Source organism: Stenella coeruleoalba (assembly GCF_951394435.1).
Source record: "Stenella coeruleoalba genome assembly, chromosome: 14".
In the NCBI taxonomy this organism is placed as follows: Eukaryota; Metazoa; Chordata; class Mammalia; order Artiodactyla; family Delphinidae; genus Stenella; species Stenella coeruleoalba.
In genome coordinates, this window is record NC_137160.1 from 40,573,031 (window position 1) to 40,598,663 (window position 25,633).

The following is a 25,633-nucleotide window of genomic DNA, read 5'->3' on the forward strand; positions in this document are numbered from 1 at the left end:
ATCTGGGGGCATTGTTTTACAGCGCAGCCGGATGTTAAGCATATTATAGGCTTTTTTTGGATTATGTTTTGAGGATGTGAATTGGCTCTCATTTTCTTTAAATAGTCCACTTACAAAGGGTTTCTATTGTGTTTAAAATAGTTAATCAATTATGAAGCTACAGCAATTCTACATGAGCAACAAAAATTAATGTTGTTCTCATTCACTTTCACAATATTGTTTACTTAGTGAATTTCATCTCTCATGTTTCATTATAACTAGTCAAAAAAAGAAGTTGCCAACAGCAAAAAAAACCCCAAAAACCAAAAACAAAACTCTTGTATAATTCCACATATAGAAACTCAAGAATTCCAATCAAAAGGAGGAACAAGAAACCTTGAAGAGGTAAGTGTACTTTCTCATTAAAGCTGCCATGCTGTTTGTTTGGGGGCCGGGTGGTTAACTGTCATTTGGCCATCCTGCTGAACTTCTAGATTTGGATTTTCTAGGCCAGGGCACATTTTGAAAAGTAGCTTAGGCTTTTCAAATCTCCCACTGAAATAATTTAAACAACATCACTAACTAGAGTAAAAGCAGAAGGGGTATCAACAGTGACCTTTCACAAACTTGAAGCTAATATTAAATTCATTTGTACTGATAAAGTTCTACTAAGCAACAGCCAAACTAGGGCTCAGTCCCTGGGATTAAAGGGAAGTGGCTGTTAATGACCACTCAGGTTTTCAAAAGGAAATGAGGGGACTCTGAGGAAGCTCTCAACATGGTATGTGTTTGTACCTTAATCTTGGGCCCTCTGTTTTATATATATATATATATATATATATATATATATATATATATATATATATATACACACACACACTCATATATATACACATATATATATACACATATATGTGTATCTATATAATATAGAGGGTGTTTCAAGGATTAAGCTAGTTACTAGATGAAAAGCACACAGATGCATACTTGGCACCTATATATGGTACAGAAATGTTATCTGTTTTTATTATTAATTTTATATCACACTTTTCTGCCATTTACCTTGTATGTTTAGACTTTGCCTCTCCAATAGGACTGTTCTATAAGGTTATAAATCATAGTCTAAATTACCTTTGTGTTTCCTGCAGCACCTTACAATGATACTTCAGAAGAACTTACATTCATTGATTTATTAAACTAAAATTAACTTGGCACCTAATAAACATGAAATTCTGCTAAGCAATGGTTATACAGAAAAATCAGGACATAAAATCAGGACCTTGCCCTCTGGGAGGTCCCAGTCTATTGGGGATGACAGAGATGTGGTTGCATCCTGGATGACACGACATCATGTACGGTGACAAGGTGGTGTGAGTACAGGAGCGGTAGGGTGTACAGGGTGCAGCAGGAGCTCAGAGAGAGGGTTCCTAGAGCGAGGATTGAGTCAGGGAAGATTTCCTTACAAAGGGGACTTCTAGGCCAAGTATAAAGAACTATCAGTAATGAAGGAGGTACTGAAGAATTAAAGACAGGCCAGCAAGTTAGAAATACTACCCTGGAGGTAAGCTTGGAGGCCGAACAACCTGTTCAGTAATAGAAACTCAGGAAATACAAGGTGTTTGCCATAAACAAGCCCTCCCCAGAAGCTTTAGAATAGCACCTGACTTTCCAGGCTTATTGCACTGGATTCAGAATTCCTTAAGATCCTTAACAGCCTATAATCAGACCAAAACCAGTTTGGCAGAAACAGAATATATTATATTAGGTCCGTTTATGTATAGGTAGCTAAGTCCCACACCTTCAGGGTGCACCCTCACACTCTCTGCTGCCTGGGGTACCTGATGAACACCCTGCATATTGGTTCCTGGTGGACCTGAGTACTGGAAATTGGGATGCAACCTAGGGGTTGTTGTCCCTTTTAAAGCATTTAAAGCAGCTTTTAAAACTCAGCTTTAAAATTTCTGCTGTTTTCTACTTTTTTGCTTTTTAAAATTTCTAAATTATTTTCAGCCAACTATTCTTGCCCTGTGTTCTCCAACATGAAGGGACTAGGTGGAATGAACTAAATCTCTTTCATTCCTATGCACAAAAATAGAAAAACTGCCAAACAAGCGTAGTTGGCATATTGGCGTAAAGTGAATTAGAATTTAAAGAAGGAAAATCCCAAGACATTCCATATCCTTTCATTTTATTTTTCTTATTATAAAGGCAATGCTTATTATAAAATCATTACTCCGCCTGTTTTATGATTAAATGCAAGCCAGCAAAAGAAGATGAAAGAAAACCCACAATTCCACTTACCAAGAGTCAACCATGGTAAATGGGAGTGTTTCCTTAATTTCTCTTTCTGATTTTTCATTGTTGATGTATAGGAATGCCAGAGATTTCTGTGCATTAATTTTGTATCCTGCAACCTTACCAAATTCACTGATTAGTTCTAGTAGCTTTCTGGTGTCATCTTTAGGATTTTCTATGTATAGTATCATGTCATCTGCAAACAGTGACAGTTTTACTTCTTTTTAAATTTGTATTCCTTTTATTTCTTTTTCTTCTAATTGCCGCGGCTAGGACTTTCAAAACTATGTTGACTACGAGTTGTGAGAGTGGACATCCTTGTCTTGTTCCTGATCTTAGTGGAAATGCTTTCAGTTTTTCACCATTGAGCATGATGCTTGCTGTGGAGGGGAAGCTGGGACAAAGTGAGAGAGTGGCATGGACATATATACACTACTGAATGTAAAATAGATAGCTAGTGGGAAGCAGCCGCATTGCACAGGGAGATCAGCTCTGTGCTTTGCGACGACCTAGAGGGGTGGGATAGGGAGGGTGGGAAGGAGGCTCAAGAGGGAGGGGATATGGGGACATATGTATGCATATGGCTGATTCACTTTGTTGTACAACAGAAACTAACACAGTATTGTGAAGCAATTATACTCCAATAAAGGTCTATTAAAAAAAAAAGTCAAAAAAAAAAAAGTCAACCATGGCTGTCTGTGGGTGGATTTGCCCATATTTGTTCATTCAGCCAATGAACATTGTTCATTCTGTTTGAACAATTCAATTTGTTCATTCAATCACTGAAATATTGGTGACTAAGGATACTCATTTCTGATTAACATTTTGGAGAGGTTCTTCCAACCAAACTGCTTTTAGCTAAATTGTTTTGGGCCAAATTGCTTTCAACTGACTTACCTTGAAATCATTAAAACTACCTTTCTGGGATTAACTATATAGTGACTCCTCATTCAGAGAACTGGGGCACGTTCAGGTCTGCTGCTCTGCCAGAAGGTACCGTGAAATGTCGTGATCACACAGTCTGTTTCTCTACAGAATTTGTGACTCTCTGAAGCTTATTTCTGCACACTGGAGAACAGTTTCTTTCCAATGGGACTCGTGCATTTGTGACTTCTTTCACTGAGCTGCAGAGGATTGACTTTGGACCCTGGAAAGCATGCACTGATCATGGGTATTTGGTGAATGATGGGATGGGGTGAGAAAACAGCACTGGAGCAGTTACACTGTTTGCTTTGAAATCCCAGACTTGTGGGAGAACTTTGAGGGATTTGACAAGTGGTAAAGATCTGCTCGAACACTTAGCTAAATCTTGAATTGTGTAACTGTGCTGATGTCATTTGTTGCTTACCTGACAACCATCCCCTTCAACTTTACTGGCCCCAAATTTCATCCTGGGCTATGGGAAAGCAGTGGCCCTTCTCAGCCCAGGAGGTTAGAACGACTGGAAGACTCCCTGACCATCAGGGGCATTCCTTTCCTGTCAGCAGTGGTTGATGTAGTAATTGGTCTGTGATGCCACCCTGGCCATGAGACGTAAGGGCTGGGGGCCTCTGGAGTGGGTGTGACTCCTGAAATTGCTGTACCCCCTTTTACCTTCAGGAGAAGGATAAAATCTGACACAGAGGAGAGCTGAGTGGAAAGATGGAAAGCACCTGGGTCCTTGCTGGTCAGCATGAACCTGGTTAGTGAAACGCTCTGAGGAGTTCTGAAGCGCAGAAAACTGGTTTTCTCAGTTTTCCTCAAACTTATTTTATTAAGGGACCCTTTTCTCCAAGTACCTAACATTGAATAAATATTTGGAAATGTTTCTTAAGACTTTGGAAAAAACCTTTACCTACTGTCCTCAGCATAAGTGGCCAAGGGTGACATGGGGTCAGTAGGCAAGGCCCTCGGGAGTTTCTTCTTCTGCCCTGGTTCATTTTGTTAAACTTTCTCTTCCCAGCCTAACCCTGAAGGAAATGCTTTAGGGATTACTCTAAGTTATTTTTTTTTAAAAGGACATTGTTTCTGCCACCTTCTAATTTAGCTGTTATCCTCAATCAAGTACTGAGGTAGATGTCTTTAAAGTTTTACATCTTTCAGGCTAACTGAAGAGAGACTAAACTGGACCTTGTAGGGTCTGCTTGGGCTTCTCTGAAACTTGAGTGCACTTGGCTGGTCCATGAAAGGAGGTTCCTGGGAGTGAGGGAAGATGTGTGGTTATGTGGGGTTCCCCTTGTCTACTGCTCCAATGACATAACTCTTCTTGGAACATGTCTGGGGAAATTCCAAAGGAATAAAGGTCCCCCCCCAACCCCGACCCCGGTATCCTTCTTTATTCTTCCTCTGTTGGTGCGTCAAGAAGCAAGAGATTACATTCAGCAGCGGACAGGCTGCAGGTGACAAAAGAGCCTAAAGGCTATGAGTCATGGAGGCCTGCAGCCAACAGGGACCCTACAGGTACCTAACAAAATCCCCAAGTTTAGGATGGAGAAGGAAGTTGAGGACTAAAGAAGTGAAGTGATTTCCACAGAATAATCAGCAAATTAGTCACACAGCTGGGCCTGCAACCTGGGACTCCCAATTCCCATGACAGTGCTGTTTGTCATACGGCATTATAACTCAGACTCATAATATTTAGGGGAAGGGAGAGGGTTACATGACAATTCCTCTTCAAAACAGCCACCTATACATGATTTTAAACTAGTTCGAAATGAAAATGCTTGCCCGCTCTACACCCACTCTAGGCCTACTGAATCAGAAATTCTGGAAATGAGACCCAGAAATCCATTTTTTTTTTAAAGCCCTCCAGGTGACTCCATATACACTAAAATTTGAAAACCACTGGTATACGGGGAAAAAGTCAGGGTTCAATTCCTGGTACCATCTGTGATTAACTCCCTCTGTCTCAGCTTCTTTACCTAAAACATGAGAACAAATCAGAAAACTCTCACTTTTGTTGGTTAAAAAACTACCACATTTAGTGACAAAATGTACACAAAAGGCCCATAATCACTCAACACTCTAGCTATCATGTCTTTATTGGCATCAGTTAATTCTCAGTTTATAGTTTCTGTACATAATTCCTATGCCTACACTCTGGCAATGTCTACTTTGGAAACTTTGGAGTGCCCAGTGATTTGAACAGCATTGGTGGAGAAGAATGAGGAATTGTGCCGGGAACTTTGGCTTGAGATGATCGAGAAACGGAAGGTTGCCCAACATGGTCTTCGTCTCCCTATGGTGATGGACTTATGCCTGTGAGGCAGTTCTACAGTAAATGAATGTGAAAGAATGTATATCTTACTTTAGTATCATGAACAGTCTAACTGGTGATCCTCAACGGGTTATAAAAAATAATAATTCATACGTAGAAAGAAAACATTCATTTCATTGACATTAATCTAATATGAAAACATTTCTACGACAAAATCCAAGGATCAACGAAGATTATACTTCAAACAACTCTCATAGAATGAGGAAAGTCACAAATGGTCAGGGGGACCTGGCGGGAATGGGGTAGAGGAAAACATGGTATACAGGAGGGGTAAGCAAACAGAGATGCAGAGAATAACTTACATCTTAATTTGTCCATGATCTTCCCTCCACACAATGTGGCTAAAGCCATTTTGACAGCAAATACTGAAATTTTACCATGGCCTTCCCTGTTTAATGATCATAGAAAAAAAGAGATGTCATGTGAAGAACGTCCAATAACACAGTCTGACATTTTCTGTTCTGTAGAAACCATAGGACAACAGAGCTGCATGCATTACGTGAACATATCCATTTTAAAAAAGGTTATGAATACATTTCAACACATGTTTCTGAAAAACTCCTCTAGTCGATGTTTCCTTTTTTCAAGAGATTGCAGAATCTTTAAGTTATTCTTTGTCTATGCCCCTTGCTCAAAGCATAGACTGGTAGCCATAGAAATATGTGCTATTTACCTGGAGAGGAAAATTACAGAACATTCTTTTCACTTTGGGTTTCATAAAATAATTTTATGTATGATGATGCCACAGTTTCTATAATTTATTTAAACAAGGCTTCAGAAAAATCTTAAGTTGTGTGTGTCAGGTAATTCCTGAATTTTAAAAGAGTTAGGGTTAATATGGAGACGTTTTCATCACACTTTTTTTTCAACAATCATTTCCTACCCACAAGCCAACTGTCCTTAAAAGTGATCCATTTACTTTTCAAAGGGAGTTGGTATTTTAAAGGGGCAAAAGTAAGAGCTCTTTTGAATAGTTCTCCTACCTAAATGACATGAGAGCAGCCAAATCTTTGTTGATTCAAGAGGTATAACTAACTTGTCCTTCACAAAATGTGACATAAAGGGCATTCTATAAGAAGTAGGATATTTCTGCTCAATGATTTTTCCAGCTGGAATAAACTGTTTATTATATCCTTGGAACCAGAAGTGTATCATATTAGTAATTCATTTCTTTGGTGGCTGCTACTCTTAAGAATGATCAAAAGAGTTATTTAAAATAATAATGTAGCTGAAAGGTAAGTAGAGTCTGTATTGACAAGGGTTTAGTATATAGAATAAGTAATTTATATGAATAAATTCAGATATCTGACATATTAGAAGAATAAGGCATCATAAATTATTGTGTCTTTGTTCCTTACTAGACTCCAGAGAGGAATCATTTGTTATTCATCTTTGTTGCTGTCGTTCTTAGCATAGTACCTAGAAGGCAGCTAGGCAGAATGCAAAACTGACCCAGTCTTATATGCTAGTGACTATCCTGTTTATATTTCTAAGCCTAAGCAGCAGACTTACATAATTACATATTAGAAATCTTCACTTGGATATCCTGCATCAAACCAAGTATATTCAAAGTAGAACTCATTATCTTTCAAAGCCCTCTCGTAATACTCTGACCAACTAAACTACTAACCTGCTCTTCCTCCTACAGTCCCTCTTTGGGTTGTCAGAATCACCATGTACCTAGTTACCCAGAAATGAATTTTTGGCAAGAGGTCACCCTTGATTTTTTGCTCTTCCTTAATTCACTACCAACCAAATAAATGTTTGAGGTACTCAGATATACCCACTTCACTGTGTATTAAACCCACTTCCTTCTTTCCCTTCCGACTGCCATGGCTTCTATCAGCTCTTGCTTTAACACTGTAATAACTTCTTTTTTTTTTTTTTATAAATGTATTTATTTAATTTTTGTCTGCGTTGGGCCTTCATTGCTGTGTGCGGGCTTTCTCTAGTTGTGGCGAGCGGGGGCTACTCTTCCTTGCGGTGTGCGGGCTTCTCATTGCGGTGGCTTCTCTTGTTGCAGAGCACGGGCTCCAGGTGTGCAGGCTTCAGTAGTTGCGGCATGTGGGCTCAGTAGTTGTGGCTCGCGGGCTCCAGAATGCAGGCTCAGCAGCTGTGGCACACGGGCTCAGTTGCTCCAAGGCATGTGGGATCCTCCCGGACCAGGGCTCGAACCTGTGTCCTCTGCATTGGCAGGCAGACCCTTAACCAACGTGCCACCAGGGAAGCCCTGTAATGACTTCTTAAATGATCTCTCTGCTTGCACACTCATATCACAGATCTGACCATGTTACAGTCAGAGCCCTGTATTCGCGGTTCTGCATCTGCGGATTTAAGCAACCGTGGGTGGATCTAGGGGTTGTCTGTAGGAGACTTGAGCATCCCCGGGTTTTGGTATCAGTAGGCGGTCCTGGAACCAAACCCCTGCAGATACCGAGGGATGATGGTACTTCATTATTTATAACCCTGTTGCCTCCGTTTGCCCGCGGGATATAGTTCTAACCTTATCTGTTTTCTCCAGGCTCGTCTGCTACCATTTCTGTTGCACTCCACACCACAGTGCCCTGTCAATGCCCTTCCCCCTATGCTCTGCTCAGGACTCTCCCACCCATTCATGGAGTCTCAGCTCAATATCATCATTCACTCTGCTCCGAAAACAGTTCTTCCCCTGATGTGGAAGCAATCACTCTTCCCTTTACTTTTACCTATTATTTGGCATCTGTCACTCACCTATCACCGAATGACCTTGATTTGTTTATTTACGTGTCTGCATGTATTTCGACTCCACACTGTGAGATCCTTGGGGGCAGAAATTATGTCCTCTCAATTAACTGAATTCCCAGTGCCTCACACTTTGTCTCACATAGCGTTAGTGAACAATAAATTCCTTATATTAATTAATGACTATTAATCATTATAATAGGTGCCCTAGAATTTTGATTAAGTGGTTCACTAATTTTGGGGCAGGTAGCTGTAATAAAAATGCAATGATTTTGTAAAAACCACCTCATTCAAAATTATTCCATATCCCCTGCATTCCCAATTGCACGGATAACTGGAAGTATCAATAACTTTATTTTAGGAAGTAATTAGCTTCTCTTCCTAAGCTGAAACATGGTTCAAGTAATAACAGGAGAGTCTACAAAGTGTGGAAGAATAGGAGTAATATAGTGATAAAGTAATCTTCAAAATGCAGAGAAATTGAAGAGTATTATATGTGAGACCTCAAGAGCAAATGCAAGTTTCTTTCAATGAGTCAGAGAGAACAATTTATTTTTATTTTTTATGCAGTTCACATTTTCAACATTTACTTTAGAGTAGTTTAAGATCTGTAAAACCCAGTGCTTTGAAATGGTCTGGGGTTAATTTCAGGATTAATTTCCATATTTTTTTCCACATCTTTATGGGAGTATAATTGCTTTACAATGTTGTGTTAATTTCTGCTGTACAACAAAGTGAATCAGCTATATGTATACATATATCCCCATATCCCCTCCCTCTTGAGCCTCCCCCCCACCCTTCCTATCCCACCCCCTAGGTGGTCACAAAGCATCGAGTTGACCTCCCTGTTCTATGCAGTAGCTTCCCACTAGCCATCCATTTTACATTTGGTAGTGTATATATGTCAATGCTACTCAGAGAGGACAATTTAACTCAAGAAAGAGGACAGACCACAGATGATGTTGGGACAGAGAGCTCTCCAGAGGATGAAATGATGATAGCTCATGGGTGAATTCTTAAACCTTAGCTTTTAATGTAGAAGGTCCTAGGGAGATTACCAGTCCTGTATTGTTGCTGGAAATGCAAGATTACTGCTATTAAACCCAAGAGTGGTTGTATCAGAGCTATTTTGCCAAATCGACATAATAAATCTAGACAAATCACCCAGTGGAGGGCAGCTCAATGAGAGTTTTGCAGGAACTGAAGGGTGAAATTAGGTCACTGGAATTTACTGATATGTAAGCTACTATGTCAGATTGCAAATGTGACCCCTGTCACAAAGAAGGATTCAGGGGTATGCAGGAATGTACACCGTGGGAAGCACGCCAGTACCAGCTGAGTTTAGACCTTGCTCAGCCCTGGCACTGGATAAACCTTTAAGGAGTTGAATGACTGAGTGGAGATGGTGGACTTGGCTATGGGGAATGGAGGCACCCAAGAGTTAAATACAAAGGGATCTTTTAAAAGAACGTTTTCAGTAGATATAACAGGATGAAGAAAAGGGGTGGAAAGAGAAAGATTTTCTAAAGGTCTTTGACAAGGTTCCACACCAAGGGCCATTACTTAAACAAAGTCACCTTGGGATCAGGGTCCCTATTTTGTTGTGAAAAAAGAATTGGCATTGACACCGGAAGTAAAAATTAGGGAGAAGGTGGTACATCCCGAATGGAGAACATAAGAGCTATTCTCATTAGGAATCTTCCTTAGTCAGGGCAGTTTGACTCATGAACAGTCAGTGAAATCTCCTAAGTATCTAAGAAGTGAAAAGTCAAGCTCTTGAGGATGGATAACAGGAAGCTCCTAGGAGTCTTGGGCGAACAAGCAGGAAAGCGGCATATTGTTCCAAAGTGAGTTCTGTACATGCAATACCTCTAGGACTAAAGTGGTTAAATGGCACATATGGAATGTTGGCACAATTCAGGAAGTAGACCCACCAGAGTGTGCTGAGGATGAAAAACATAGATTGTCCCTAATGCTGCAGGGCAAATGGTGCTCCAAGAGGAGCACTAGAAAAAGTCTACACGCTTGTCTTGCTTTTATGAAAAGCTACGGCCACAGCACACCTCCAATTTCATGTGTAGTTCAGATTGCCACCTCAAGAAACAACAGATGCCATGTGATCCAGCAATCCCACTCCTGGACATGTACCCAGAAAAACTCTTAATTTGAAAAGATACATGCACCCCAATGTTCATAGCAGCACTATTCACAGTAGCCAAGACATGGAGTCAACATAAATGTCTGTCGACAGAGGAATGGATAAAGAAGATATGGTACATAGATACAATGGAATATTACTCAGCCACAAAAAAGAATGAAATAATGTCATTTGCAGCAACATGGATGGACCTAGAGATGATCATACTAAGTGAAGTAAGTCAGAAAGAGAAAGACAAATACCATATGACATCACTTTTATGTGGAACCTAAAAAAATGATACAGAGGAACTTATTTACAAAGCGGAAACAGACTCACAGACATAGAAAACAAACTTAGGGTGACCAAAGGGGAAGGAGGTGGGGGAGGGGTACAGTAGGAGTTTGGGATTAGCAGATACAAACTACTATATATAAAATAGATAAACAACAAGGACCTACTGTATAGCACAGGGAACTATATTCAGTATCTTGTAATAAACCATATGGAAAAGATTATGAAAAAGAAATATATATATGAAACTGAATCAATTTGCTGTACACCAGAAATTAACACAACATTGTAAATCAACTATACTTCAATAAAAAAAATAAATTAAAAAAAAAAGAAAGCGGCAACAGAGCCAAATGTGTTTGAGAGTACTGTCTGCAGTGTACAGTGTATACTGGATACAGCAACAGTGTAGCCATTAGAATCAGTGACTTTTAGGGCAAGAGTGATCCTTAGAATCAGTGATCAATGACATGACCACATAAGCTTTTATTTGCGAATGAAAGCTGCTAGTGTAAAAGGTACAGTAAAAGCTTTAAAAATAAGTTTACTACCAGCCTATCATTTTTATTAAAAGAATAATTTTACTTTTAAAGTAAAACAAAATTTTACTTATTTTAATGTTTTCTCTTTCAATGTAGAGAGAGAACAAAAGGCATATACATATTTTACTCACTTCCCCCTCACTATTTGTTTTTTTGCATCATGAAATAGATTTTTTTTTTAAGCCAATTATCCTGAAGCTTTTGCCTTGGCAAATTTTACTTTCCTGTTCTAGCTCGACATCAAAATTACCCAATTAAATTGTTATCTTGGTATTTAATTAACATCTAAAAGGATATTTAAGAGAACCAGCAAATTATCAAAGGTAGAAACTAAAATTGCTTCACTAATCAATGTTTCTTTAAATTGTTTATTTCCCTTTATACCTTGTTTGCTCATTCTGAAAAATTTCAAATTTTCCTACAGGATATCTGATTGAAAATGGGAAAAGGAAAGCACTTACCCTTTGGTTAAATATATATATATATATATATATATATATATATATATATATATATATATATATATATATATATGGAGACTGGTAGAGTGTCTGTCTTAAAAACATGCATTACTTCAAAGTTTGATTCATCATCACAGAAAATGAGTAACTGCTTTACGCTGGGCTTTTTCCATGACTATACAAAGAGACAAACTGACTTCTTTTAACTAAGATACTACTTTTAGGGAAAAGTTGTCTGGGAAGGAAAATCTACTTTTGACAAGAAGGAAAAAGAACAAATAGATACTAATAGGTCTGGGATGGTAGGCTGAAGTTGGAACTGTACAGATTTAATAAACAAGAAACCTCAATTAAATAGTCGCCAGCAGGGGGCGCTCTCCTGCCCTGCGATGATAACAGAGCCCAACCGGAAAAAGAAAGACTCCTTTCCTGGGAAAGACCCAGCCAATGAAAAGCCATGGACTCCTTGTTTACTACAGCCCTCCCAACTTCCTTTCCCCCTCTATAAAAGTGCTCTCCTTGCCTTGCCCTGTGGGGACTGCCAGGATTGCAGACCCTGAATAGCAATTCCTTGTTGATCCCGAATAAACCCTTTATTCTCCCCTTTCTGGAGAAATAACTGGTAGTCTATTTGCTTTAGGTCAACAGAAACAGAATATAAAATTTCTCCAAGTTCCCAAGAGAGTTCCCTGTTTGAAATTACAGAACCCCAGGACAAATATCAAGTCCCTGAAAGTGAGATTGAATCCTGACCGATTCTTTTTTGAACAGGCTCAAGGAATTATTTCTCTATTTAAGAATACTAAAACCAGGAGTTCTTCTCTTACCAACATATTTTACCAAAGCATTTGGAAAGCATTTATGATAAGCAAAGGCCCAGCTCACACTTGGGTTTCTCACACACTTTGGTGGCTTAATTCCCTGGGAGAACTGCTTCCTCCTCTGTCTTCCACAATATGCCTCTGTCATAAAACGTTTCTCCTCTGGGAATTATTTTGTTCATATGGAACACACATTTTTTAACTCAATAAATATTTATTAGCAATGCCTCAGAAGTGGGGCATATAAAGATGAATAAGACGTGGCTCCTACCCTCCAAATTTGCCCATCATCTACTTGGGAGGAGTCAAAACTAGTTAATTTTAATACAACACACTTTAAGGGCAGAGTCCATGTTTTACTCAACTATCATCCCCAGTCTATTGTAGCACCTAGAACATAGCGAGTTCTTAATACATGTTAGTTAAATTAATGAATGCACAAGTTGAAATGTTCTGATTTACCACTTAAGTTTTATACTGAGCAATACTAAGTTTTGAGAAAACTACAAAGGTTAACTTAACGGCCCTTCATATTAGATGGTGCAGTCATGTGAGATGTTGAATTTAGAAGGGATCACAGACATAATTACTCTTGTTTTGGGGAGACTAAAGTTAACACGTGAACACATAGAAATAAATCCCTTATTTGGCCCTGGCATCGCTTTGGGCTCCCCATAATGTAAGCAAAACATCCAGGAAAATAATTCCTCATTGCACCGGGCCAGGTGAGTTTGCCAGGAGTTTGTCTAGAATGGAGAATGGAAGGGGCCAAATCTGTTGACATGTCTCCCTCTCTCCCATGAAATCCCACCTGCCACTCAGCCAAAGTACATCTGACAGGAAGACGAGTGACATTACGGATGTTCAATTTATCTACAATTACGAAAATTCTTTGGAAAGAGCTTCCATTTTAGCAACATGTAGGGATCTTGGAACAAGGTATTTCCCTCTAGCACAAAATTTTAGTGAGTAGAGAATGTGGACATCTTGGATTTAAGATGTGCTAAGAAAAAAATCACCAAGCCAAGTACATTTTAAAGAGGGGGGCACATACATAATAAAACGCCAAGAGAAGAACATTTGGTTTCGTGTGACTCTTCTCTTTTTCCTTCATTCTCACACATCCATAGAGCCTCACATGTAAACAACACGTTTTGTTGGTGTATTTTGCAGTGCATATTCCATTGAACATCAGAATCATTTTTACAACTCAAAAGGCAGAAGGATTTTGGCAGTGTTCCAGGATTATTTCGTATCCATGCATCTGAAATAGTGCTGTGGTACCTTTCATCATGTCGGGGGCTCAGCAGTGGGATAGGATATTCAAATGGCTCAGCAAGGTTCAAGATGTCAAACAAAGAGGAAAATTCCAGAATTTTGTATTCTCTATGAAAGACTATTATACGATGGATTTGGAGCTCTGGATGGCTGTCATAAAACTGACTGTAAATCTACAGTGTAAAACGTGGTAAGTCCAAATAGCTCTTTCACATACACTCTGTCAAATATGTCTAAAGATCACAAACTGGAAAAGTTAGGAATGTGAGCATAATAATAATATCCTGTAATAAGCAGGGTAAGTCTGGGGGAAAAAAGCACATTAATTCTCATATAAAAAGATGAAACAGAAAGCGTGAATAGAGCTGAATTTAAACTGATGCCTGAAACAAAAGGATTTTCCCCCACTTGCCTCACCTAGTAGGAAGCTGTATGACCTGCAAATTATCTAACCTTTTTATGTCTCAGCTTCATCACTTACTCAACCTGAAAAATTATAATAATGTAACGCCAAACCAGTAAGATTATTGGCACACGGTAAATGCTGAGTACATCTTAGCATAATTATAATATTATTAACATCATTAGAGAATTCGCATTAAGAACTGACATAGAGAATGGACTTGAGGACACGGGGAGGGGGAAGGGTAAGCTGGGACGAAGTGAGAGAGTGGCATGGACATATATACACTACCAAACGTAAAATAGATAGCCAGTGGGAAGCAGCCGCATAGCACAGGGAGATCAGCTCGGTGCTTTGTGATCACCTAGAGGGGTGGGATAGGGAGGGTGGGAGGGAGACGCAAGAAGGAGGAGATATGGGGATATATGGATATGTATAGCTGATTCACTTTGTTATAAAGCAGAAACTAACTCACCATTGTAAAGCAATTATACTCCAGTAAAGATGTTAAAAAAAAAATCTGACTCTACATTAAAAAAAAAGAAAAAAAGAATTGACTTCCAAAAATAGAAAAACCACTGTTTAATATATATCATTGTCCTACTTCAAGTTTTCGAATATACGTGGAAATAATATTTGCTAAAAGTGAGGCCCCTGTCATATAATCTACTTTATGAGGAACTGTGCCAAGAAGGGAGGCTCCTGAATTGAAATGAGATTAAGTCAACTGACAAAAGTTGATGTTAGTGTTTCCCGGGGAAGCAGGAAGAGGGTAAAGAGAAGCACGTTAAAGTCTGCTGTGAAAATGGGATCCGCCCACATTAGTAACCATGGACATCTAGTGATCTTCTCTGTGGAGGAGAAGTGAAAACAGAGGGTATGAATCTAGATGACAGAGCAAACTTAGACCGGCTAGATTTAGTAAAAGATTGGAGATTAAGGAGGGCTTAATCTCAGAAAAAAGAATGAAAAGAAATTAGTGTGATAAGAGCTAAGTCCACCTTTGATTTTCATTCATTTATTCATTCACTCACTGATTCATTATGAGCTGGATATTGGCTCAGGTGCTGTACATATAAAGAAAAAGACACGGTCCCACTTGAAAGTAGCTTGTGGGGTCAGTTAGATAAGCAGAGAGACAGGCATCTCAAGAGACTATCAGAGTCACGTTCAAGGAACAGTGGGACCTGGCAGAGGGTGAGCAGCTTGGCCATGAGAGCTGAAGGGCTTCACAGTGTATCAGTGTCTATGACCCCACCTCTCCAAAAGGCCATACATGATCAACTCTGAAGAATTATTTTCTAGGTAACCATTATACCTCAATAAAGGTATACATGTTTGTTTTTTTTTAAAAGAATTATTTTCATCTTGTACCTTTCCGCCATTTTTTTGTTGTTGTTACTTTCAATTCCCTAAACAGTAATAACAGTAAAAGCCCTTAGAACACTTCAAAGAGATTTTCACCCCCACTGGGATACGGACAAGAAGTGAGAGGAAAAGGGCTGCCGAGTTAGTGGCTTCTGAAAGAGAGCCTCAGGGGAAGGCTTCTGCCACCAAACAGGGAAGGAGGCAAGGCAGGCCAGTTCCTGGGGGACACAGAAGGAAAGAGAGAAGAGGAGGAGACTGACTTAAGGCTCTGGTCATTTCCTTGTATTCTTCTTCCCTGTCAGCCCTGCTCCCTTCTTCTGAGACCTCCTTTCCCGTGCTTCCCAGGCACACCCCTCCATTTCCCTAGAGACACTTAGAGAAGAAAGCATCTGGCTGTAGAAAGGGTCTGCTTAGAAGTTGGCTGGTTAATAGCCCACTAGGTGATATCCCTCCCAAGTATCCTTTTTTTTTTTTTTTAAGAAGATGTTGGGGGTAGGAGTTTATTAATTAATTTATTTATTTTTGCTGTGTTGGGTCTTCGTTTCTGTGCGAGGGCTTTCTCCAGTTGTGGCAAGCGGGGGCCACTCTTCATCGCGGTGCACGGGCCTCTCACTATCGCAGCCTCTCTTGTTGGAGAGCACAGGCTCCAGAAGCGCAGGCTCAGTAGTTGTGGCTCATGGGCCTAGTTGCTCGGCGGCATGTGGGATCTTCCCAGACCAGGGCTCGAACCCGTGTCCCCTGCATTAGCAGGCAGATTCTCAACCACTGCGCCACCACAGGGAAGCCCCCAAGTATCCATTTTTAGAAGGAAAGTGATCAAGACAGAAACCTTCTAGACTGAAGGGACTGCCTATTCAGTGACAGGACGGTAAGCATGGCATAGGCCACTGGAGGCAAATGCTAGCTCTTGGCAGTCTATGAATCATCCTATGTATGTAGTGATGTACTGTATCTTGAGGCTGACTTGGCCAAAGAGCAGAGAAACCTCACAACCGGGAAACTGACCAGAGCCTGCGGCAAGCATGCCTGTGTGAGAACTGAGATCCAGGGATTCTGGCGGGGAGAGGAACAGAAGGGTGCTACTCTTGGGGAACTATGGTTGTGGGAAAGTGAGTCTGGTTCTCAGGGATGCATCCAAGTCACGTGGACCTTGATCCTCATTTCAGGTCACTATTTCTTGGCAGAGTTCAACTGGCTGGGGCTGGTGAACTTTAAGGCACAAGCAAACTAATGAACGTATTTCTTTGAATACAAATTCTTATTCTTCATGGGTTTAAATTACTGTCTTTCCTTTAAATTTTTTTTTTTACATTACCTCTTTATAGAGTCCAGGTTGTTAAGGCATCTCTAACTCTTTTATTTTGGATTTTTCCTCTCTTTTTCTTTTAGTATGTCCATTTAAAATACAGCAAATGAGGGGAAAATCTCCTAAATGTTTCAGTGATTTTGTAATAGCAACAGCACATCATTGATCTACCAGTATCGGGCTCATTCATGTCTACCAAAATACAGAAGGCTCCCTTAAATACTTGGGTTCTGCAAATTAATGCCATTTGCAGCAACATGGATACAAGCAGAGGTTATCATACTAAGTGAAGTAAGTCAGAAGGAGAAAGACAAATACCACATGATATCCTTTATATGTGGAATCTAAAATATGACACAAATTAACCTATCTACAAACAGAAACAGACTCATGGACATAGAGAACAGACTTGTGGTTGCCAAGGGGGAGGGGGTTGGGAGGGGGATGGAGTGGGAGGTTGGGATCAGCAGATGTAAGCTATTATATATAGAATGGATAAACAACAAGGTCCTACCGTAAAGCACAGGGAACTATGTTCAGCATCCTATGATAAACCACAATGGAAAAGAATATGAAAAAGGAACGTATATATATGTATAACTGAATCACTTTGCTATACAGCAGAAATTAACACAACATTGTAAATCAATTATACTTCAATAAAAAATAAATATTTGGGTATTATGGGATAGGTAGTAGGAAGTGACATCAGATTTCCATACTGGATCTCAATTGGATAATTAGAAGTTTACTATTATAAGAGATAGAATTGAACAGTCATTTTATTCTTGTTTCTATTCTTATATTCACTTCTAAATTGTATTTCCAGGTACTGGGACTTCCTGACGGCTCACCTCTCACATTGTCTAAAATTTAAAATCCATCAGACAGAAAATTTGTTTTTCAGTAGAACTGCCTGTATTCATTTGCTCTGCCAAAGGAGAGCAGGCAGAAGCATCTGCAGACTGGGGTCTCTATGTGGATGTGTCTGTGAAATCTACAATGAGATTTCTTTGGGTGGATGTGTTTCTAAATCTACTACAATGAGATTACTGAAAGAATACATCAGGGGCCTTCCTATCTGTAAGAAGATTAGGAATCAAACATTTCTTCTGAACATTTTTGTGAACTACTTTTTTCTTTTAACATCTTTATTGGAGTATAATTGCTTTACAATGGTGTGTTAGTTTCTGCTTTATAACAAAGTGAATCAGTTATATATATACATATATCCCCATATCTCTTCCCTCTTGCGTCTCCCTCCCTCCCACCCTCCCTATCCCACCCCTCTAGGTGGTCAGAAACCACTGAGCTGATCTCCCTGTGCTATGTGGCTGCTTCCCACTAGCTATCTGTTTTACGTTTGGTAGTGTATATATGTCCATGCCACTCTCTCACTTTGTCACAGCTTACCCCTCCCCCTCCCCATATCCTCAAGTCCATTCTCTAGTAGGTCTGTGTCTTTATTCCCGTCTTACCCCTAGGTTCTTCATGACATTTTTTTTCTTATATTCCATATATATGTGTTAGCATAGAGTATTTGTTTTTCTCTTTCTGACTTACTTCACTATGTATGACAGACTCTAGGTCCATACACTTCACTACAAATATCTCTATTTCGTTTCTTTTTATGGCTGAGTAACATTCCATTGTATATATGTGCTACATCTTCTTTATCCATTCATCCGATGATGGACACTTAGGTTGCTTCCATGTCCTGGCTATTGTAAATAGAGCTGCAATGAACATTTTGGTACATGACTCTTTTTTTTTTTGTTTCGTTTTTTGTGGTACGCGGGCCTCTCACTGCTGTGGCCTCTCCGTTGCGGAGCACAGGCTCTGAACGCGCAGGCTTCGGACGCGCAGGCTCAGCGGCCATGGTCCATGGGCCCAGCCGCCCTGCGGCATGTGGGATCCTCCCGGACCGGGGCACGAACCCGTGTCCCCTGCATCGGCAGGCGGACTCTCAACCACTGCGCCACCAGGGAAGCCCCCATGACTTTTTTTGAATTATGGTTTTCTCAGGGTATATGCCCAGTAGTGAGATTGCTGGGTCATATGGTAGTTCTATTTTTAGTTTTTTAAGGAACCTCCATACTGTTCTCCATAGTGGCTGTATCAATTTACATTCCCACCAACAGGGCAAGCTTTTGCACAGCAAAGGAAACCATAAACAAGACCAAAAGACAACCCTCAGAATGGGAGAAAATATTTGCAAATGAAGCAACTGACAAAGGATTAATCTCCAAGATTTACAAGCAGCTCATGCAGCTCAATAACAAAAAAACAAACAACCCAATCCAAAAATGGGCAGAAGACCTAAACAGACATTTCTCCAAAGAAGATATACAGATTGCCAACAAACACATGAAAGAATGCTCAACATCATTAATCATTAGAGAAATGCAAATCAAAACTACAATGAGATAGCATCTCACACCGGTCAGAATGGCCGTCATCAAAAAATCTAGAAACAATAAATGCTGGAGAGGTGTGGAGAAAAGTGAACTACTCTTTACCTTGGTATAATCCTTAAGCTTAGCATCCAACAATCTTGCAATGATTCAGCTACATTATCATAGCTATTTAGAGAACATTTACAGCTCTGTTTTTTGAAATGCTCTTCCCAATATTTCCAAACAAAAGTGAAAAATCTATTAGGTTAAGCCCCATCTGTTTCACAAAATACCCCAACCTTATTGTTAATTTGGCCCCATTTCTGTATTTACAGAGTTGGTCCAAATTATAATTATTATTATTATTTTTTTGCGGTAGGCGGGCCTCTCACTGCTGTGGCCTCTCCCGTTGCGGAGCACAGGCTCCGGACGCGCAGGCCCAGCGGCCATGGCTCACGGGCCCAGCCGCTCCGCGGCATGTGGGATCTTCCCGGACTGGGGCATGAACCCATGTCCCCTGCATCGGCAGGCGGACTCTCAACCACTGCGCCACCAGGGAAGCCCCCAAATTATTTTTTAGCTTTGATTCCTTATCAAAGCTTTGAATCCTCTAGAAATACCCCAAGATGTAGCAGGAAATTCTCTCTATTTACATTTTCCATTGTTATAACAAATAAAGCTCCTGAAGACTTCAGTAACAGGTCTGAAAGCTGCCATGATCTTGTTAAGGGGACACGACAGAAATGCTGTTATAGAAATTCCACGGCTTGGTTCCACTCTGCCACCTGTCATGTGGCACCACATCTTCCTCTTCCAGCCCTGTCGCTTGGCTACCACAGTGATTAGCCCAAAGCAGTACATCACTTCTGAAGGCTGCACAGACTAAGCATGGAATCTATCAGGCTGGACTACTTGTTTATTTCAACTTCAGAATTTCTCAGAATATTAACACGGAGACAATAATGTATATTGGTCAAACTGAGCATGCACAGTTCTGTCACCACGCTAGGTCGCAACGTGACAGCTGGTGACTTTTGTGAGCGGCATAATAACATTAGCCTGGCTGGAACATCTCCAGTGCTGGGTTTAAATATTCCCAAGCATTGGCTAGACAACGAGACTAAGCAAAATCTTCTGAGATTCTTAAAATGGGATTGCTGAAAGATCAAGCTAGCAATTTTCCTTCTTAATATTCAAAACCAGGGGTGAAACTGGAGGTGCTGATCCTATATCTAGCCTAGGGGCCATCAGCAAACCCCCCTTTGTAATTTTCGGCTGATAATGTGATTCAGGGGAGGTTTTACATTTCACAGCGCTGCCACACGTGCCTTGGAAAAACCATCGAAGCTGAATCTCTAAATCCCCACTCTGCCACTATCATGCTGAGAGCCACTGGACCTGCCGATTGTCAATGGACAAGTGACCATCTCTCTGTACTTCGGGTCCTTCATCTGTAAAATGAGAGGTTTGGAAGAATGGTCTTTAAGATCTCAGACAGTTCTGAAATTCCCTAGGTCTGCGAGGGGAAGTTATAAGATAATGAGGCTGAGTTTCAGTCATGGTGTGTGGATGGCATCACGTTGTTTTACATGGTACCTTATCGACCAGTCCATTTAATGCAAGTCACGGCCACTTTTACCAGGCTGGTCAAGAAAGGAACACTTTTCAACATCTGTTTGCTCTGGGGTCTTGTTATGACACCTCAGAAGCACTGTCTTAGATAATTTGCAAAGGAGAGCGTTAAAAACATCCTCCCACATCATGGTTCATTAAATCGCTCCACAGGCCTATCACGCAACACTTCCAAGCGTCCATAGCTTCTAGGAAGCATGGGATGAGTTAAATAAAGGTCAGCACATAAAATACAATTGTCCTCCACTTCCTATGGAGCTATTTTACTCTCTAAGTCATTTCCAAAGCATTTAAAATTTATATTAAACACATAGAAACTTTATTGAGATAAGTATCTGACCAAGAAAAAAAGAAGCAGTTGGTTACTCTAGAAAATTCTTTGGAATAAAGACCAAGAAGCGCAAGAGGAAGGGGAGACCGAACATGTAGTGAGTCACAGATATGCAGAGGGAGCTTACGGATCAAAGGCGGCCAGCAGGAAGTTTAGCAGGAGGCTGATGGACTGCTCCACCTGAATTTGGTGAGTCGTTGGCATCCTTTTGTTGAGCTGGTAAAAAATGGTGGAGAGCACAGCCTCCAATCGGGCCACGTTGAGTTCTATGTTTGGGTCCACGTTGTTCAGACCATTTTCCCTCAAAGCTTCTATGACGTTCCAAATGTCCACCAGGTGCACTACATACAATGAAAGCAGAGTGGACACATCAGACCAGAGTGCAAGGAAAGGTAAATTCATTATTATACATGTACCATCTGTCCTCTTTTGTCAAGATGCCTCATAGGCTTTGGTATGTGTTCCACTACTACAGGAGTTGACATCAGTAAAGGCACATAGCGCAGGATCTCAAAGAGCTGATGTACAAGGTGTAAACAGCAAACAAATGATTTTCTGAACATCACAGTAGAGAGTTACTTCTATTCTTCATAATAGACCCTTGAAATACTAACATGTGAGGAATGTGAGAATCAAGGAAGTTAACCGACAAATGCAAAGGTCCAAGGGAAGTCACCTGGCGTTTGTATCCAGGTCTAGTTGGCTTTTTAAAATATTGAGATATAATTGGTATATAACACTGTGTAAGTTTCAGGTGTTGATTTGATACATTTCTATATTGATTTGATACATTTCTATATTGCAGTATAATTACCACCATAGCGTTAGCTAACATATCATGTTCCATAATTATCAGTTCTTTTTTGTGGCGAGTACTTTTAAGATCTAGTTTCTTAGCAACTCTGAAGTATATAGTACTTGTGATTAAAATTAACAAGTCTATGTGGCTTTAAAGCATTTTCCCACTTGTACACACTGACCCCTTACAAAGAAAAGAGAAAACCAACACTTAAATTCTAGTGTTTGAAAGGCTATCAAAACTGCATTTGAGCATTTAAAATATTTTCATTTATTTACGTATTTTTAGTAGTATGAGGTTTGAAATAAGAAAAAAGGGAAAGTTAAAGTAAGCAGGAAGGCAGGTGGGGGAAAAGGAAAAGTTATCTCTACAATGCAGCAGTACAACTAAGGCAGAGATCACTTAACTCACCTGATCAAGAACAGTTTCTTGGTTCCATTGTTAGTAAGCTCGTGTAACTTAAGTCATGGTTACTTTCACTAGGATAGTCAAGAAATCCATTTCTATTTCTTTCCTGTTCACCCCGAGGTCTTGTTATGACATTCCCAGATAACACCACCACAATCAAGACGATGGACGCGTGTATCAGCCCCAAAGGTCTCCTCGTGCACCTTCTGATCCATCCTGCTCCCCACTCCAGGCAACCACAGATCTGCTTTCCATCACGATTTTCTAGAATTCTATATCGCTGGAATCATACCATATGTACTCTTTTTTTGGTCTGTATTCTTTTACGTAGTGTAACTATTTTGAGAATCATCTATGTTGTTGCATGATAGTAGTCTGCTCCTTTTTTTTTTTACTGCTGAATGGTATTCTGTTAAATGGATATGCCACCATTTGGTTACCAACTCACCTGTTGACGGACATTTGTGTTGCTCCAGTTATTGGTTATTATGAATAAAGCTGCTATGAACGATCATGTACAAATCTTTGTATAGACATATACTTCCATTTCTTTTGGTAAATACTTAGAAACAAAGTGGCTAGGTTGTATGGTAGGTGTATGTTTAATTACGAAACTTCCAAAGTGTTTTTCAAAGTAGTGGTAGTGTTTTACACTCCCATCAGGAGTGTGAGAGTTCCAGATTCTCCACATCCTCACCAAGTTTAAGGTTCACTTTTCATTACACTTTGGTGTTTGAAAATAAATATGTTGATTTTCTCAATGAAGTATATACTTATGTTTTAATTCCTGAGAACTACACACACCACATATGCTTTTCCACCAACAACTTTCAAGTTTTAGTCTCCTATCTCTTTGCTCACTTCTGATCCTATATTTGAAAAACAAAACTAACATCTATTGAGACCCTGGACTTGAAGTTGTAATTAACACCGGACTTGGAGTCCAAAGACCTAGGTCCACATCTAGCTCTTCTACTACAAGTGCACACCCTTTTAGCCTTGACTTACAGCCTCACTTTCCTCATCTATAAAGTGGGAATTGTGTTCATTAAATGGAAAAATGCATGAAATCCAAAGTGGTAGTGCCTGGTACATGGGTACAACACATTATACATGAACAAGTGAGTAATGTCAGTCATGTCAAAAGAAAACTTTTTGGCATATCTCTGGTTTGGAGCAGAGGAGTACAAATCACTTTCCAACTGAATTACTTAAATATTTATTAGATTTGGATGAATTCAGATGTGATTCCAATTTTGCAACCTTCTCTGTATATCACATAACAAGGATGTTCTTTGTATTTCTTGATGTTATTTATCCAATTTTTCAATTTAGCAGGTGAGGTACTCCAAGGGAGATAGCATTACAAGTTGAATTTGTTTATTAATTAAATTTTCTTGAGGGAAAGAGCTGGTATTCCTATAATTATTCCCTATATGTTTGATCTACAAATCCTCTGGATCTAGTCCTTGGGGATGTCTGGGTACAGGATACAAAGAGAGCAGTGATGATCAGATCTCCCCCATCGTCCTGGTTGGTATCTGTGCCCAGGTAACCATAGGAAGTGGGGTATTGAACTATTCTGATCTGAATCCTGGCTATGGATCGCATGAAACAGGCATTGGAGAAGAGGAATATGGACTGTGAACTTGAGCACAGGAGGGAGATGGCAGGAAATGGCTGCTGGTGGAGGGAGATAGTCTGGACGGCTAGGTCTCTCCTGAGGAGACGTTGTAGAGCACAGGCAGGCCCTCAGGATTCCCACAAGCGGAATAACACAGGTCCACGGGAGTGGCCAACAGACCCATAGGGAGGTTCCTTAGGCAATTTAGCCTCTGCGTGTCCAGGCTATACTCACCTCTTCTCTTCCAAACCCACTTTCTCTGGGGTTCCCTTCTCTAGTGAATGGCACTAGCCCCTGTCCCTCCCCCTGGTCCAGCCAGAATCTGCATTTCATTCCTGGGTCCTCACATCCCACATGCTCTCAGTGACCAAGTCCTATGAATATATCTCTTAAATGTCACTTTAACGCCTCCATTTCCATGGACCCTTATTTGCATCACCCAATTCCATCAGCCATTGCTGTCTTCACGATCTCTTATTGGATGGCTAAATCAGTTCTTTCGCCTTTATTCTTTCTCCATTCCAATTCTTCCTACACACTGCAGTCAGAGTGATATTTCTGAACTGCAAATCTGACATGTCACTTGTATGCTGCTGAAAGTCCTTTAATAGCTTCTCATTAATTTGAAATCCAAACTCTTCAACATGTCTTGCAAAGTTCTTTTTGATCTGGCCTCATTTACTTCGTATCTATGTCTCATTCACCGTAACTTAGTGTCAATACCATTTCTTCAAGGATGTCTTCTGGATCCCCTGCCTCTAGGTTTTGTATCCCTCCTATGTGTCACCTTAGAATCCTATTATTCCTCATCACAGTATTTGTGGACTCTCTGTACAGACCAGCTGGTCATCTGTTTCCGCCAGCTGGTCATCTGTTTCCGCCTCTGCATCGCACATGCCACAGAAAGAGACTGCCTGTCATGATAATTGTTCACACCCCTAGCACTGTCACAGGGCCTCACACATCATAGGAGCTTAATGAATATTTGTTGGCTAAGTGAGTGCATGACAAGGAAATGACAACAGTGAAACAGGGTCTTCTAAGGATGCATTCAATTGCTAATGACACAACAAGGCGTAGTCATGAACAATCACACAAGCCTTGGATTGAATCTTAGATATATCAACAGTCAAATTACTTGACTTCTCTGGATCTTCATCTTAGAAAAGCGGGGCTGATAACAGTCCTTACCCTCTGATGATGACTATGAAGGTTAAATGGGATGATGCCGGTAAAATGCTTGGGATAAGGCATATACCATAGGAAATAATAATGGCCTATGATTATAGACAAGTAAAACATCTGAAAATCATATGAAAGTTATTAAAAATAAATCTGTTCTGTATTTGTGTCTTTACACACCTAAGGTCTCCATATAAGGAAAAATAAAATACTAATTCTGGCTGTGAGAATAGTAATATTTTAAGTAATAAGTGACTTAAAAAAAAACTGGTTTTCATAATTATGTGCTGGGCACTGTGGTGGGTCCTGGGGACTCGACGGCAAACCATACAGTTGTGGTTCCTGCCTCATGGACTAACAGTCTGGTGGGGATACAGGCATGCCTCACTATTGCACAAAC

The 25,633-nt window shown here is 40.2% G+C and overlaps 1 protein-coding gene across 15 annotated transcripts in view; it reads right to left on the reverse strand.

Moving 5' to 3' along the window:
- The window catches only part of DTNA (dystrobrevin alpha), a 390,818-nt gene that overhangs the window by 72,976 nt on the left and 292,209 nt on the right, over nt 1–25,633 (reverse strand). For all 15 annotated transcript variants that reach the window (XM_079942540.1, XM_079942544.1, XM_079942545.1 and 12 more), the window contains 2 exons: nt 21,348–21,561; nt 5,833–5,918 (listed from right to left, as the gene is read on the reverse strand). In XM_079942540.1, coding sequence (XP_079798666.1) covers nt 5,833–5,918; nt 21,348–21,561 — 300 coding nt within the window. The remainder of the gene's footprint in view (nt 1–5,832; nt 5,919–21,347; nt 21,562–25,633) is intronic.